Source organism: Ischnura elegans, chromosome 2 (assembly GCF_921293095.1).
Source record: "Ischnura elegans chromosome 2, ioIscEleg1.1, whole genome shotgun sequence".
NCBI classification, from domain to species: domain Eukaryota; kingdom Metazoa; phylum Arthropoda; class Insecta; order Odonata; family Coenagrionidae; genus Ischnura; species Ischnura elegans.
In genome coordinates, this window is record NC_060247.1 from 118,161,493 (window position 1) to 118,178,786 (window position 17,294).

The following is a 17,294-nucleotide window of genomic DNA, read 5'->3' on the forward strand; positions in this document are numbered from 1 at the left end:
ATATATCATTTAGCAATGAAATCCTACTTTGTTTGAAAAATAAAAGAGTTGCAACAAATGTAAATGATGTAAAATGCATATTAATTTTTTTATTACGCTCAATTGGAGCTCCTTAAACCTAAGAAATCATAAAAAATCATTGTTCCAAACACAGCATTCTACATTACAGATGACAAAGAGGGTCACTGCACCCTCAACGAACGGTTCTTTCCTCCAAAGAATTTTCACACAAAGTGGGCTAGGATAAGGGTGCTGGTAGCTACAGAGGAATTTTCGTCCTCAAGACATAAAATGAACTCTTTTTCCATCGAGGAAATGATTTTTGAAATAACAGCACCACTAAGTAGTAAACTGGAAAAGTTCAACGGGCGAAATATTACGGCTTCAGGCAAACAAAGTCAATAAAATTGAAATACGTGATATTACATCCATGGCATTCTTCAGAAAGATTAACAGGGTGTAATATTTCATCCATGGCACCCAAAGTGTTAATATTTAGCATTTTATTGTGTCACTTTCAGTAGCATTCACTTCCATTGTCATTTAATGTTTCACAATTGACCTTCATTGGTCAGCAAAGGACATTTCTCATCATCTATGTCCCATGGTGTCTCTGCAGTGTCAGAAACTTCTCATCTGTAACTCAACTTCACATTCACTACCATAATGTTAATTTTAAGAAAAAAAAAATGTAAATATAAAAGCGACCACTATTTTAGGAAAAGTCTTTTTTATTGATATCATGTCAAGTAACAATCCTAATGCATTTTACAAATATTCTGTGCATTGCAATTCATATCACTTAAAACTTTGCATTTGTACATGCCAACAATATTTTGTACAAATATTGATAAGAAGGAATTCATAAAGGCATATTAAATTTTACACAAGCATGAATTTCATTTATACATAAAATACAACTAAGAATTCTTCACGAATGACTAACTAACAATAATTTCAGTGATGTAACTAGCATTCTTAGGCAGGAGGGCAAATGTGGAAAACGGAGCTCGCAATGTCATATGGCCACGGGTGAAAAGCCATGGGAACCACGTCACCATGACATTGTAGCACTTACAGTGATGTAGTGAGGCTGCTTGGAATTCTGTACTGGAGGTATTTCCTACACCTTCCTCAGAGAATTTTGCATTGCTGCAACTTTAAAATAGACGTTAACTCACCCCTCTGAAGCATGCACTATGGGGCTATAACTCTCTGATTATGTTTACATCCTCACTACAATCCTGTTTCAAGGTGTACTTTGCACCGACAGTTACAACACTGACTATGGTACATGAGATCATTTAATTTTTAATCAGCAGATCAGAAGCACTTAAAATAAAGCTAGAATGACAGTTTCAATTATTTTCAAATCATGTGTATTGTAGCCAATGTAGTTACAAAGAGGGCTGATAGTGCCAGTTTTAACAGTGTTGAGTAATATCCACAAATGTTGTAAAATAATTTCAATTTATACATTAACTGTCCTAAGTAGATATGTCAACTATGTTAGTTCTATTAATTCAATTTTTATTCCTGGGCTTGATCAGTCTTTCCTTTGTCAAAATTGACTAGAAGAGGATTCAGTTTTACCTGGATTTTACATTTACCTCAAAATTAAGTCAAGGGCCAATTGTTTAAGGCAGCTTATTTTTATTTAATGGCTGGAACTTGTCATTTCATTGCATCAAATTGTAAAATTAAAAAAAACCAGTTAATAGGTCCAAATGTTTAAGTTGTCCACGTTTTCTCTTGAAAAAATATTCATGCCTTCAACGAATATCAATGTCAATTCTGATACATGGGGATTACTGCTCGTACATTTAGGTTGCCTATTTAGAACAATAGAAGTTACGGAAACTAATCCAAGATATTTTACTTCTTCAAATATGAGAACTCTAGAAAATTTTGAGTACACTTTATTCTAATACAAGAGTACAGAAATTTCTTTTTTCTTAAAATATATATCTATTGTATGAATAATTAATGTCATCTGATTATTATTGCATAATTCATTTAACTGTCAGGTGCTGCATTCTATTGCATCATTTTACCTTAATTAACATCGACACTCTACAAAATAACGTATGTGCAAAAGATATGACTAATATATGCATCTTCGAAAAATCACAATTTATGATATTGACTAAACCACACGTAGTCCTTTAGCCTTGTCGTTCCACTCAACTCATTCCTTTCATATGTTCCATTAAATAATTAAAAATGAAGAAACAACCATAACTCGAAAAGGAGCACAATTGCTTCTGTAGCTAGTGAACGAACTCCACAATTTTCTAATTTCTGAATTGATCTTTATTGCATAAATTTTTGATGGTATAGTCTCTTAACAAAGCTCACAGAGGTCATCTGTGGTACTATGGAGTCACTCAACCCTATTGTGCTCTAGTGTAAATTTTAATTTCTACTCAATGACCGAATACTCATATATGTACTAATAAGGGGATTATGAATTGTGTAAAATTTAGCATTGGAAAAACCAAATAAAAATTAATTATTCATCTATAGAAAACGTAAACTAAAATTACTTGGAATAAAAATTATTTGAATGTCTCAATAAAAAATAATGGCTCAAGGAAAGTATATTTTAAAAAAACTGAAAATTATTTGCCTACATATTCCATGGTTGAGAAAATTAAAGTTATCTTAATACTGCACTTGGTCCCTCTATCATCAATGTAGATCAATACACACTACCCAAGAATTACATCTCTTTCACCATCAATTATTTTACATTAACATCCAACTGCTTAAACTTCAACGGAATATCATAATGATTGTTTTTTCTCAATGCTTGATATAAAACTCTTGAAAACTAATCAAAAATTTAAATAAAATTAATTGGTTGTAAGTTCTCTGGTTATCAATTAATTAGTATTTTTTCTCTGAAGAGTTTATCCATTCATTGGAATATATAGAATTCTCAAATATTTTACAATTTTTTGTGTGTTTATTCATTTACGAGGAAAAATAAAAGTAATTCTTTGCTGTATAACAACAGGCTAATAAGTTAGCCAATAATTCTTCAGTAACGTATTAAAAATATATCCTTAATTTTATGATCACTTCCCCATCTTATCACTTCTGGAGTTTGAAAATGCTTGTGTTGTTGTGCTGCCATCAAAGCATTTGTGACAAGCAACCATATAAAGTGAGCTGACTGGTTGCCACAAAATACATAATTGCAATCTGTGGACTCCCTTCAACACTTGTGTGTGCAAGTACAGCATGTGCTTTCTGATTATAATGCATACTTAAATTTTAGGAATTCATGACACAAAATCAGATTTCATACAAGTATAATACTGTGATTCATGAAGTTATCTTTCCGCAATAACTCCATCTCGTACGTACAAATCAAATATTAAATCAAAATCATTCCTTGACAAAATTATAACAAATAAAAGGTAGCTAATGGGCACATTTACCTCATTTATCACTTCACTTGGTAACTTCTGATTAAAAAGAGAACAATATTCTCTAGCATTATTAAAAATATGTATGTTATGAAAGACAAATGGTGTACGCAAGTGCATCAGTGTGTAGAAACACACAAGGTTCTTATGCACATCATCAGGACAGCTTTGCCAAGTGTCCTTATTACAATGGTTGAGAAAATGAGACTGGGCAATCGCCAAGTTAAGCTTTGACTTTCAGGCTTTTTGAATGACAATTTGAATATGAAATTATACAGTGTGAATTATTATTCTTAGGCCAGGTCTCAAGTTATTCTAAGGGGCAAGAAAAATCCAGAGGGTTGCAAAAGTGAGATCAGCTGCTATTTAAGCCAATTGTACAAATTTTATAAATACAAAGACAGGTTCTAAATTTTACACTTAAGTCAGTCTAATGATCATTACTACAAATTTCTTCTATTATTCAGCCACTATAGTCATCTGTCCATTAAATTTCAACTGAAAAAGGAGGGAGAATCATCCTTTCAAAACCAATTTTAATAATGCAGCTATAAATATTTACAAAATCAATCTGGAAAGTACATCTTGCTAGTAATGACTTCCCCTAGATTTCAAGATATGCATCCTCAACAAAAACCGGTCAGCACCAATCTTTTCCAGCACCAGTTATAATGCACTAAGAATAGTGTTTTGTGTGATAACGATCAGTAAATTAACAAATACCGGGCAAACATACAAAAAATTTACCCTTTTCCTTCACTGTAGATTATCTAGTAAATTCTACATGATAAATTCTGAATAATTGTATTTACCACAGGCAAGGATGGAGTGGTAATTAACACTTCCTGAGTTCGTTCATGATTAGGAGGAACAGTAACACCATGGGAAATGGACCAACCATAGTTCATCATTACTGCTAGATTTCAATTCCAGCAGGGCACTATTCAATCACACTGTTTCACCAAATAATCCTTGAATTTGGCAACTAAAAACTATTTCACAGCTTTTAATGCAATACATTTTTCCCGACAATGCAATTGCAAGGGTGTAAACCTAAAACCAAATTATATTTGGTCATTTACAAACCCAAATATGAAATCGTCTGTGTTGTGCAGGGACTGCATTGAAGGCATTTGATCCAATCACAAAATTGGAAAGTAGGATTTATCCATGGAAGCAACTTTGATCGTGGACGTGTTTGGAAGGGCACAGGCTGAGTGGTAGTCTCCTGAGAGAGAGCCAAATCTGCCCGCAACTCAAGCGTTAGCATCCAGTGGCTCCAATTCGGCACCATCCTCCCTGCCCTCATTCCCTTCTTGTATCTCGGCAATATTTTCAGGAGGAGAAGTCAGTGATGAGGCAGGGAGACAAGGATCCAAGCTTCCAATGCGTAGAGGCAGTGTTGGCACATGTTCTTCAAATACTGAAAATTGATATAGAGAGTAGTGACATTTTACTACGTACTTGGCAAGTTTCTTTGGCTGGGCTTATGCATCTCTCTTGTATGACTTTGATTTGTTTCAAATGAGTTCTGTGAGATGAAAAGAGTAATTCTTCAGATGCCTTTGTCAACCCTTGCTTACTCTCATGCAAGCACGGGCAAGTAGTGGCATGACTAAAACCTGTTGAATACTACCGATTTTAACGTTACAACAAGTGGAACAATGCACAAACATAAAAATGCTCACTGGTCAAGCTGAAGCTCATAAGAGGGCAGTCTGAGCAATATTTTGTTTTTGGCTATTCCTCACTCACTGGTTTTGCTCCCATTAATAACGCATATTGTTATGACAAGTTTCACAATACCTATCTTCTATCACCCCCATCAATGCTGACTGCATGACTCATGTGATCTTATTGTAGAGTGAGAGCATATGACAGCGGTCGGTCATGGTTGTGGAAATGCCTGCTCTAAGTGAGGATGAGATATTAGTGGAATAAGAAAGGTGGATGGAACTGTTTACCATGAAAATTTTGGCGTATATGTTGCCATTTTTTATTAATTGTGGTTTGAAGCTGAAGTTTTAATTCCTAATGTATATAAGGCCACAATAGTATTGATTGTTGGAATTCAGTCATGGATATATTTGTAATACTTCCAACTCTCTAAATGATCCATGTGTAATCATTCCTCCAAATTGAGTAAACTGAAAGAAAACACTGAAGTGAGTTACATGCACCTGTGCGCTCAATTCAGTTCTGAAAAGCAGCTTAGAAAAGCCCAGAGCATTGCTGCACTCAACAATTGAAGATACACCAATCTCATCTTAAACCTATGTATTTATTAGCTAATTGAAAGAATTCAAAGATTCAATCAACTTTATTACTGATTGGGTGTACATATTTGAACCACCATTACTATTAGTAGAAATATTGAAGGTTTGATTATAAATAATACTGATTGACCTATCACCAGTTTTCTTGGTACCACTTGAATTGTGCATGAAAGAGGATGAACATATCAATAATTTTTGGAAGCTAGAACTTAAACTACATGCAGTTTTACAACCTTTAACCTTTCACTACCTACTAGCCATTCCAAATTTCTGGATTGATTTACTTTTTTTCAATTCAGATGAAAATATATACCAGGAGATCATGTTAACAAAGGTACTCTATTCATAATTATTGCGCTCAATTTAAATCATTCACAGACCATCGGCACTTACAAAACTCAATAGTTTTTCAATTATAATAAATGATTTCATTATGGAGATGAGTGGCAGGTAAATAGTTTTATCATCTTCAGGCATTCTTCATTGAACTTGAAAACTAATTTTCCGTACTTTTAGAAGGCTTCCTGGCCTTAAAAGATATTATTTTACTAATCAAGCAATGGGCCATGAAAGCCAAATGTAGACTTACTTTTATCCAGACTTATTATTGATCCCACCAATTCTCCAACAGTGATAACTCCAGTTTCCTCCAAGTGCCTGCGCCTTCGTACCAACCACCAATCAATAAGGAACAAAGCCAAAGCCAATAGTTTTATGCCGGCACATATCCCAACGTATCTGGAGAGGAAAAGAACCATTATACTTATGGATGGATGATAGTGGTAATTCTTTTGGGGGTTCACCACTTTTTTGTGGGACTTAGAAGGCATACAAGTCTTCCTTATCAAAAGGGGATTTGGAATCCCAGAGAAAAATAAATAAATATGAAACTAGGGTTTACATAATCCTCACTTTTGTGGATTTTGTCATTATGTGGATTGGTAATGTAAGTTTTACATGACCTTTTGCATGCACACATTTCAATAAATGATACTAAATTTAAGTATGGAGGATTGTACATGATAAATATCATCAGGAAAAAATGACAAATACTTTTTTCAACAAAGCAACCAAATTTTCAGATTTAAGAAAAACTTCCACTTTATGTGTTTCTCATTACTAGCATATTTATAGACAAAATGGAAACAGATTTCATAAAATTACCTGAATCGGAACTGCTCAATGTCATAGAGGAGACATCGCCCTCCTTTCTCACCACATGTACTCTTCCATAGAATGCATGTGGAATCAATCAAATTGCCAAAGAGAATGGGGGCAGGGATGTATCCAAAAAGACGAAAGATTACAAACTGCATCCCCAAAGCAAAAGATCTTTCTTCTTCACTCACAGATCTGGAATGGCAGGAGAATGAATTATGTAGTTTAACTGAAAGATGATTTAGTATTTTTTTAAAGTGTCAAAGGCTGCAACACAGACGGTGCATATTTATCCCCAAGTCTCAACCTATGAAAACATTTACGTATTCTCGACAATGTCCACTTAATTACTGCAGCAGGACAGATTGGTTAAACTGTTGAAAATAGAAAATGGATGCCAATACAACTACAAAGACACCTCAACTTTACATCTTTGTAGACACCAGAGATTGATTACATTGGTTTCCACTCTCTTTTAAAGTCAATCGGTTGGAATAAGTGATCAGATAATTTTTCGTGAGTTGTTTACTTAAGTTCAACAGAGTGAGCTATACTTGTAGCCACGATGCAGCATGAAATTAATTAGTTTAATCCTTTTTTATGTGTGGATGTATTTTAATATTTGATCGATGTCAAGAGGAAAACGGGTAGAAGTATTTACCTCAGTACAATCATGAGAAGAGGCATCTGTGTGATGGCAACGATGAATGTCATGAAAAAAAGAAGGATGAGGAATGGGAATATGGTCCGACAGGGTGAGTTGCATGGCCCTGCTGTGGCAACAGGAACAACTGTAACCTCCGCAAATTCACCCGCGGTGGCTCTTGCACTGCCAACATTCAAAGGATTCCCAATTTCTCCAACCATACCAATTCCTGCTGCAGTGGATGCACTAGCAACAATGCTAGAGAAATTACCATGGATACCTGCGAATGTAATTAGCATTGAATTATCGAAGATTAAAGTGACAAAAGATTGTATGCCATTCTAGCAAAAGTAGATTGCTGTATAGACTTAAGTACTAAGAAATCTAATATTTCTTGACGACTCCCACATGAATCAAACATTAATTCATGCAGGTTATGCAAGAAAGAATTGAAAGTTTTACAGAGAAAGGAAACTTATTATAGTATGCTTTATTATGCATATCACTGTTGTTATGATAATCATGTTCCTTCCTGGGTATCTATTATGGAACGTTTTTGATAGTGGTATCATACAGTATCGGCTAATAGCCCTGATCCAACCAAATAAAACATCTTTTGTTGTATGATAGCTCTTGTTGAAAAAGTTTCTTAATAGACACCCAAGTTTGTATCTCAATGCCTAGGGTATGGAAGGCTCAAGATATTCTCCCAAGGTTAATTCTGTCTCTGAAGAATACAGTTTTCATTTAGCACCGTTCCTTGTTTCCTGCATTATCCATTTGCTCATCAAATGCTACGTTGCAATATTTCTTTTAAGTTTTAAATGCACCTCCTGTGTTCACTTTCCACCTAATTTTATATCCACCGTGGCGTGTCAAACTAGAGCTTTATAACAAGATAGGATTCATGCGATACTTCCATCTTAGCTTTTGGATGACCTCTCTCCCTCTTGAACTGATATTTTTGGCACCTTCCATTGCTTACTTCATTCACCAAGTGGTGCAATGGAGAGTTGATCTTATATCACCTTTTATCGATTCACTTAGGTATTTTGCTAATTTGATTGGTGCTTGGAGGAGGCAACTGAGAACTCAGGCACCACAGAGGAGGATGTTAGGAGAGGTAGGGTGGAGAGAAAGAAGCTGTTAGCATTAGTCTGCTCTTAGCGATTGGCATGCCATAGGTACTGACAGGTTTTGAACCCAGACCCACAGTGTGGGAAGCCAACACTCAACATAGTATGACCCAACAGTGGGTCACACCCAACTTCCTCTCGGCTCAACAGCAAATTCACTATTCTTCTTCATTTTTATACCATTGCAATTTTGCAAAATGAGAAGTTAGACCCATAAAACTTGGAATTTATAAGGTAGGCAACCTATGAGGTGGGACTGGAAGTTAAGTGTGGCCCACTGGTGGGTCACAGTCTTGCCTGACTGGATGTCACCACATGAAATGGTAAACCATCTACAATCTACCCCACCACTAATTAGAGAATACCCATTGGCCTGCTATTTTGTGTGAAACGCATGCGCTCAGTGTGTTGCACTACTTCACTCAGTGGGGTCACTGCAGAATCGTGTTTGACAACTAAAGTTAAAAAAAATAGGATTGAGCCACTTGGGTTGCACCACTTGGTGGTTCCATCGGAGATTGGCTTAGGTCCAATGTCCAGGTTGTGAAAGCCCATGTATAAGCAGTACCAAGTCTTGGCAGTGGGCCTCTGCCACACTCTTGAGGCACCGTTCTGGGAGGGCCTCACAATGAGGGGTCTCTAGCATAGTCTTTAGCAGCAGTGGGCCCAAATAGAGGCTGCCCCATGTCCCTTCTTGTCCGTTCTGCCCGCTCCCCTAGGCAGAAGTGCAGTGCCACCTCTAGGCCAGAGGATTAACCTAGGAATTACCCACAGGTGATTCACACTGCAGCCTGAACTCAAGAAGAGAGATTCAGCTCTACAGCAAACATTTTAAGCCCCTGAAACCAGCTCAATCCCCATTTACCCCAAAGGAGTCTATCCTTACAAGCTGAACGTGAGCATAAATGCTGGGGTGCATTGATTCATGATGGGATAGATTGATAATGTTGGGATGGGAAGACTCACATTAAAGTGGATTGGATAATCTAGGGAGTAGTTACTGTAGGAAGAAATAAGAATCATGTTGGGGTTTGTTGGTTATTTTACAGACTTCTATGATGTTTTGCCCTTCAATAACTCCTTTTCTCTTAGCCACAAAATACATATTCAGTTTTAGTATTGTGCACCAACTCTGCCTTACAAAAATCCTTACACCAGTCATAAAAATCCTAATTTTGGGACTGCATACGATCCTATGGCAGCACTTTTGGAAAAGTGTGATGACAAATAGTCATATCCTAGAAAATTATTCCACTTGTTCCCATTTTTTTACTTATTTAACTGTAAATTTATTTAATCCCTTAAGTGTCAATCTGCCACTCCTTAATTCTTCAACATTGGTCTTTCTCCAGGTCAAGAAATGAATTGTATACTAAGAACTGCTGAGCTGGAGAAAATTTTTCAAAAATGAAAAATTTTCACAACACTGTTACACGTTTACTTAGCGATAAAATTTACACCATGAACAATATGTATGACAGAATGGACCATTGTCACAAAAATTCTATTTATACCCGACAATCCCCCTACAACCAAAATGGGGGAGGTGTCTACGAGGGGTTTGACATCAAACAATGAGCATAGGACTCCTTTGCTTCAACTACCCACGGTCCTCACCATGAGTTCATCCAGCAGTGGGTCTATTTCACATACATCAGGATTTAATATTTAAAATTCATCTTATAAAATAAAACAAGAATAAAAACTTGGTTCACTCAGCGAATGCACACGACACCAGGTATCACTCCTTTCTCTTATACTATTATTTCCACAAGTTGAGGAGAGGATAATAGTTTCTATCATCTATGAAAATAGGAACTTGTTTCATGCATCCGGGTTACTTCGATAAATACCATGAAGCAGACTGATATTATATATATCCCAGACACATTGTCAGACTACCATTATGGATTGCATTAAGGAATTGCGATGCTTAGACTAAAATCACTTTGTTAATTTCCACAGATATTTCTTTTCACAACCCCCTAGGTTTTGATGGCAAGTCAGTAGTATAAAGAAGTACCTGTGGAACTCAGCAAAGTGATTTTATTCTCAGGCTTTACTATGTTGGCCTACATAGTAAAGCCTGAGAATGTGATACAAATGCATTAAGGTAGCTCAAAGTTAATTACAAGTACGACAAATATTGGGTGCACATGAATGATGCAAGTTGCATTTCAACCTGGTCATAGATGTTCAACCAAACAGTACGGGTAGTTACACACACCACCCCACTTCTGAAAGTGGGCCTCCTACGGTTGAGAATTATCCTCTTGCGAGAATCTAATAATGACAAGTCGAATGAGAGGATGGTTGGTGTTGCTACAGAGGGTATTGAGCGCAGTCAGGCTGCCCTTGCTGCCCTGCATTATCCCAGCCATCGATTCTCGGGAACTTCCTCATGCCTGCTGCATGCGGTGCCATTCACGTTCCCCTTAAACTCAGAAAGAGAGAGAGACCCCGCAGGAGATTTGGTAAATACACTTTCAAGAAACTGCTAGATACCAAACCAACTTAGCAAGAACCCCTCAGTGAGTGTTAAGTGACGTGAAATAAAAAGGTGAGAATTTTCATAAAAGGTTTGACAGCCTCTGTATCATAATTCTGCCAAAATGAATTTTTTTATGAATAGCAATTTATTCTAGAAAACATTTTTTTCATCGTATATGGTGAATTAGGAGGAGATGTCACAAATATTTAAAAAACTAGTTATTATAAAGTCACGGGTATATTAGGCACATAAGTATATTCCTAACATGCATAGAAAAAACAATTTTGCACATCAATCTTTGAATTTACAGAAATGATTTTTTGAAAGAATTACCCACATCACTGACCCTTTGGAGTATTGGTATCAATTACTCATTTAGGCGGAGCATAGTACCAATAGTTAACAAGGTCAATAAAGCTAGGTTATGCTTCTGAATAATCATTAGTGTAATCTTAATTAATGATAATAATAATAAATGTTTTGCCCAAGCCAGATACAGAACTATAAGGCAAAACATTATGTATCCAGCTTTCCAGTGACTTGATAATGCATAACTATTTTTTAAATGTGCAACATCTGTCCAGAATGTGCAAGATGAAGAAAAATTGTGTCATGAAACTTTAAGCCACGATTGCTAATGCTGACAGAAACCAAAATTGCTTGTTCAAAAATGGTGCATTTACTACCTAAATATCATAGTTTACCTAATTTATAATTTTTTTGGTTCCTAATGACATCAGCTATCTAGGGTTAAAATTTTATTACACAATTTTCCTCCACCCTGTATATAGTCAGTCATAAAGGATGAAAAATTATTTTTTATCAATGTAGGCTAGGTCAATTTTTTTCATTTTGGCAAAAAGATAATATGAAAGCAATGTCCTTTTCTTAGTATGAGAATTCAATGAACTAGCACCTTTTATTCAAGGCCACTTTAACACTAGAAGCACGGGCTTGTTCGTGTAGAGTTTAGTGTGGCAGGAATAATTTTGCTCCTCATCATTATTCCAATTTTTTTCGCTCTTTCGCAGATTATTTTGGCTGCTCTATTCATGAATTACTAGATTTAGGCTTTAAGGCTACAATTATTTCAATTTTATGCATATGGTAAGTTATGAGATACCGAAGAGTACTGACATTTTAACTTGTTTCCTTATGTGACTTTTATTCTTTGTGTTGATTAAAATCAAGTTTTTCTTTGGTAAAAAATGGTAGAATAGATAGTAAAACATGTTAATTTTACACAAATAAATAAAGCAGCCCTTATGCTGAGGAAATAAGTTATCTATCAATATTTCCTCTCAATTTTATTAAAGGCAAGAAAAAACTTAGCTTTTCCTAACAAAATACCTAAATTAAGTATTCGCTGGGATATGCTTATCAAAGAATGGAATAATTTAATTTATTTTCAGTAACAAAGTTGCCATACAAAAACTTATCACAAACAGAAACAGGCGTGACCCCTTCAGAGGCTATGGCCCATCTGTCTATCTTCTTGCACTCATGAACACTCTCAACATAGTAATTAAATCAAGCTATAATGGAAATGGGAACCCCATCTAGCTCATTTTCGATGTGAGAGGGGCTGAATTCCTGAGACCCTACGCTATGCCAGAGATTAGAGCCGCAAACCCTAGCTCTGCTGATACCAGCTGATAGCGTGAGATAGAGCATGGCATAATATGAAGGTACAGTTGCAGTCATGACTATCTTTGGCTAAGTTATTAGAATGTGTTATGTGTACCTGATATTGTGCCTTACGAAATGCCCAGCAAAATGCAGGCCTCCGGTTACATCCAGGCCTATATCCACACTCCACTTTGATACAGCATTTTATCATGACTTTTTTTTTCAAACTTTTGGGTGACCCTTGGTTAAACATCCTGCAGATGAAAAGAGCCAGTCTCAAGAGGGGCTCAAAAATGGATATTTCTTTTCACTGGATAACTTTAATTCTGAACCATGCCATTTTGTCCACCTGAGAGGGGTGGATACGGGGATATAATTCCTTATCACAGTGGAGTGGAGTGTGGATATAGGCCTGAATATAACCGGAGGCCTGTCCTAGTTCAAAACTCTCCATTAATAAAGGATACATCAGTGCGTGAGCAGAGGCACCGACTCCATGGGGTCTGAGGGGGCCCGAGCCCCCCCAAAAATTCGTTACAGATGTGAGGAAAAAATGTCTAAGGCTTGTCGATTTTCCTCGGAGTGTCCAGATATCAAGATTCGAGTGATCAGGGTTCTAATGTTGATCATATGACTCTTCTAAAATGCTTAAAAACTTAAATTTATACACTACTTATAAAATTTACCGGGGCAAGGTCCCCGGTTTGGGTCCCCCCAATATTTTTTGTAAGTCGGCACTCTTGTGCGTGAGTTTTCCCTTGCATTTTGCTGAAATGTCACCAAGATGTTAATGGCTCCTTCTCAACAGAATGAAGATCACCATACCACTATTGGTAAAATTGAACTATTATTGCTGCCTGGGAAATCTACCAAGCAGTTTTCTATACCTAATGGCACATTTTCCCTTCTTAATTGATGCACATCTTTTGCTCAACCCTGATGTGATGGATGCTTTTTGCTTCATTGTATGTTTATTTGATTTGAAGATGTCCGTAAAATTATGGTGCGGAGTTCCCTGAAAGGTCTAAATGGTACGTCTATCACAAATGGTACATCATCACAGATAAGAAGAAATAGTAGCTAAACGAGGAGGAAAATTGTTCGTCTATTATCATGAAAATTTAAAAAATGCCACTGCAGATTTAACAGATCAGGGTAAAATATTGAGTAAAAATAGAAAGGGTTCATTTTGACCCCAGCCGCGCTTCTAATGTTAAACCCACCATGCTCCAAGTAAAATTCAAGGCTCATGCTTCACTACTCTTGCATATAATCGTGAAAGCTGACAAAAGATGAGCATGCTCCGTAAAACATAAAATGGATTATTCAATGTGATGAAATTACAGCCTTTTCATTACAAGAATTCTCTACATTGGAGACCACCAGGCTGATAGAGAAAAAGTATTGTGTAAATACTAACTATTATTCAGACTACGAAATAATAATGACAAAGGCGTAACATTTAAATACGACATCACAAATCACTGATGAGGCGGCTAGGCTATTATTTTATCATCCTTATCATGCGGCACCTATGGTAAATTAAACTCGATGACATATTTGCTTTGGTATCACAACTCATTTGAGCAATTATATACATACCACATTTACATATTCTCTTACCTAAAAAATGATGAAACAAGGTTGTCTACTTTTCTCGTCGTTCAGCACAAAGTATAGGAAAGAGTTAAACACCAATTATTCCGAGAGCTATACATTATAACTAGCTATACGTTACTTACAGGCACAGTTGGTGTAATTCGAGCGAGAAGAGAGAGCAGTACAGCCAGCATGGCATGGCGAGAAATAGGTGAGGCCATTGTTGCCACAGACAGGCTCCACATCAGTCATTCGACATTCACATCCAAAGTTGCAAGCTGCAGTTAAGTTGACTTGAAAGGGTTCCAAAGATTTCCCTGAACTACAGAAGAGAAAGCCATGAAGAAATGAGCCACAAGAAAATTTATGCACATTGAAAATTCAAAACAAAAAGAGTAGTTTCAAGAAGTAAGTCATGAACTAGAAATTCCTGTGATTTCAACACAAGTTTAAAACAATGTACAGCAGCAGGAAAAAATTAACACAAAGCTCATTGGTATCTGAAAGCGGGCAGTTCAGCAACTACTTGAAGACGTCCGTCTTCCAAAATTTTGCCCTTGCAATGCTCTCGTACAACCGGGAATTTTAAAATCTATATTCCCCTTATATCAGGGAAATAATCATATCAGTCTCATTATGACAATGCGCAAATGATCCAGCTACAAATTCTTTCCCGTATTCTCCTAAGTATGCTTCGCCCACGACTCATCTAGAATGGACTTAATCTCATTGATCTATGAGCACAGCCAACATATTGGGCATTTAGACTGCCACAGAGCTCAATAGTTCTGGTGGTGTAGTGGGTAAAGTATCATGCAACAAATCAGAGGTTCCACGCATCAAGTCTCTGGGACGGATGATTTGATGCTACGCACACACTGTGGACCGTTTTCTGATCCTAAAACATTTTTAAAAATACCACAAGGTCCAGAGGATGTTGCATTTCTATTGAATTCTAATGCACTTATTTATTGAAAATCAACTCCTATACTGCAAAACCATTTGGGCAGTTGACTGAGGAGTGAATTTCGACCACCTTTTCCATGACTTTCAGATGTCAATGAGCTTTGGGTTTTACTTTTTCAACCACAATTCCCAAAACATTCTAAAAAAGTCCCCAATGTTTTCTTATTTTTACGACAATGGTTATTTATAAGTTTAAGGCACTAGAACTTGATGGTAAAGATATCTGTATAATTTTTCCGATAAAATATTCATATTCAGTGGCCTAACTATGAAGGGGGGATGAGGGGATATATCCTCCCCTAAAGCCTCAGAGACATAAAAAAATTATTCAAAACTATTGTCTAGTTATGACATTAAAGTTAAATTTTATGCGCCTAAATGATATCTAATGTATTTCCAGGCATATCATTTTTCAAAAATTTTCCCACAACTCCTGTTGCCTGGGTGGGGGGGTCCACACCCCAGGCCCCTTCAACCACCCCCTCCCCCCCCCAGAGCATATTCCTAGTTTCGCCACTGTTCAAGTTACATATTATATTTAAAAGGATACAAATATTGGTGAGTACTATATTTCTCTCATAAATGATAGCAGCACAATTATTACTACAGTACACTCCCGATTATCCGGGCTAATGACGGAGAGGGATGGCACGAATAATCGAAAAACACTGATAATCCAAACTTTCACTTAAATGTCTTGTAATGCTCATAATTTACATAAAACAAAAAATATATTATTATTTATACAGTTATTCTGTTATTTAAGAGTACTTCCCAGACTCGTTGAGAGCTTTCTTCGTCAGTTCACGATCTTTTTAGCTGCAATAACATGGTTGTACTTGTATTATTAATGCTCCATGTAAGGCCTGGTTTCGAAAACCACACATCCGTGGCTGCGTGATCACGGATAGAGAAGAGTGGTTTGCACGAATGCTTCAAAACCACTGCTCAACATCGGAAACTACACTGTCAGGCACCACGCGCTATGTACATAGTCGTGTCTCGCACAAGTTTTCCAGGTTGCAACTGCTGCGCAACATGTATCCATGATCAAGGAGCATAGTTGCGCCCTGTGAGGCTTGGAAAACAGGAACACGGTGCTCCCGTGAATGCAGCTAGAGCGTGATTGCTTCCGTTTTTAGAAGGGGATTCTGACGGAAATAATAAGCCCAGTGTATCCTAGTTTTAATGCTGTAAATCTGATGATTTTGCATCCAATTTCTTTTTACAAAGATCGCAGAAAAATTGAGCGAGAGTGAAAATCATGCACAGATAATCCGCAACACCGATATACCGCAGCCAGATAATCGGGAGTCTGCTGTAATATGTAGTAAGGAAACTATTTCTCCATTTATGTACATGTGTGGGATTACGTTAACCAAGGAGCAAAACAACTTTTATGCATTTTATATGAAACATGTCATAGTGAGAAACACTAATAAATATTATACATGTAAAATTGAAAGAGCAAAACCATATGTCGTACCTGTTGAAATAAGGAATGGTGGTTCCTGCCATCTTCACATTGTCACAGCCAAGAAAAAAGAGTAGTGTGTAACACGCAAGGCAAATGGAGTTCGACACCAAAACAAATTGGACAGCACCTTTTGGCCTCAATTCCAGCCTTTTTAGTAAACATCCACCCATGAAAATTCCAATGCAAGCTCCAGGAATCGCAATACTACCTGTGGCATGAAAAAAATACAAAAACATAATAATTTTATAGCTAAAACTCATGGAGCACAGATTTTATTTTTCATACAACAATGAGAAAAAGAAATTTCACATTCCCAGCTATAGGAATGTATGCATCAGTCAAGTTATTTGATTACATTGATTGTATAAATAATTCCTTCGTTGAATGAATTCTTCTAGAGATTACTGTAGGACATATGGATAATCCAATGACAGTGCATTAAGTATCTAATTACAGTCAGTTTTTATCGATAAAGACTCATT

General features: G+C 36.5%; 1 protein-coding gene across 3 annotated transcripts in view; it reads right to left on the reverse strand.

Annotated features, from left to right (window-relative positions):
* Positions 1–711: 711 nt before the first annotated feature.
* LOC124154482 (solute carrier organic anion transporter family member 5A1) overlaps positions 712–17,294 on the reverse strand; it is a 99,360-nt gene continuing 82,777 nt past the window's right edge. For all 3 annotated transcript variants that reach the window (XM_046528249.1, XM_046528250.1, XM_046528251.1), the window contains 6 exons: positions 16,822–17,020; positions 14,513–14,691; positions 7,530–7,794; positions 6,875–7,063; positions 6,300–6,448; positions 712–4,857 (listed from right to left, as the gene is read on the reverse strand). In XM_046528249.1, coding sequence (XP_046384205.1) covers positions 4,691–4,857; positions 6,300–6,448; positions 6,875–7,063; positions 7,530–7,794; positions 14,513–14,691; positions 16,822–17,020 — 1,148 coding nt within the window. In that variant the 3' untranslated portion in view covers positions 712–4,690. The remainder of the gene's footprint in view (positions 4,858–6,299; positions 6,449–6,874; positions 7,064–7,529; positions 7,795–14,512; positions 14,692–16,821; positions 17,021–17,294) is intronic.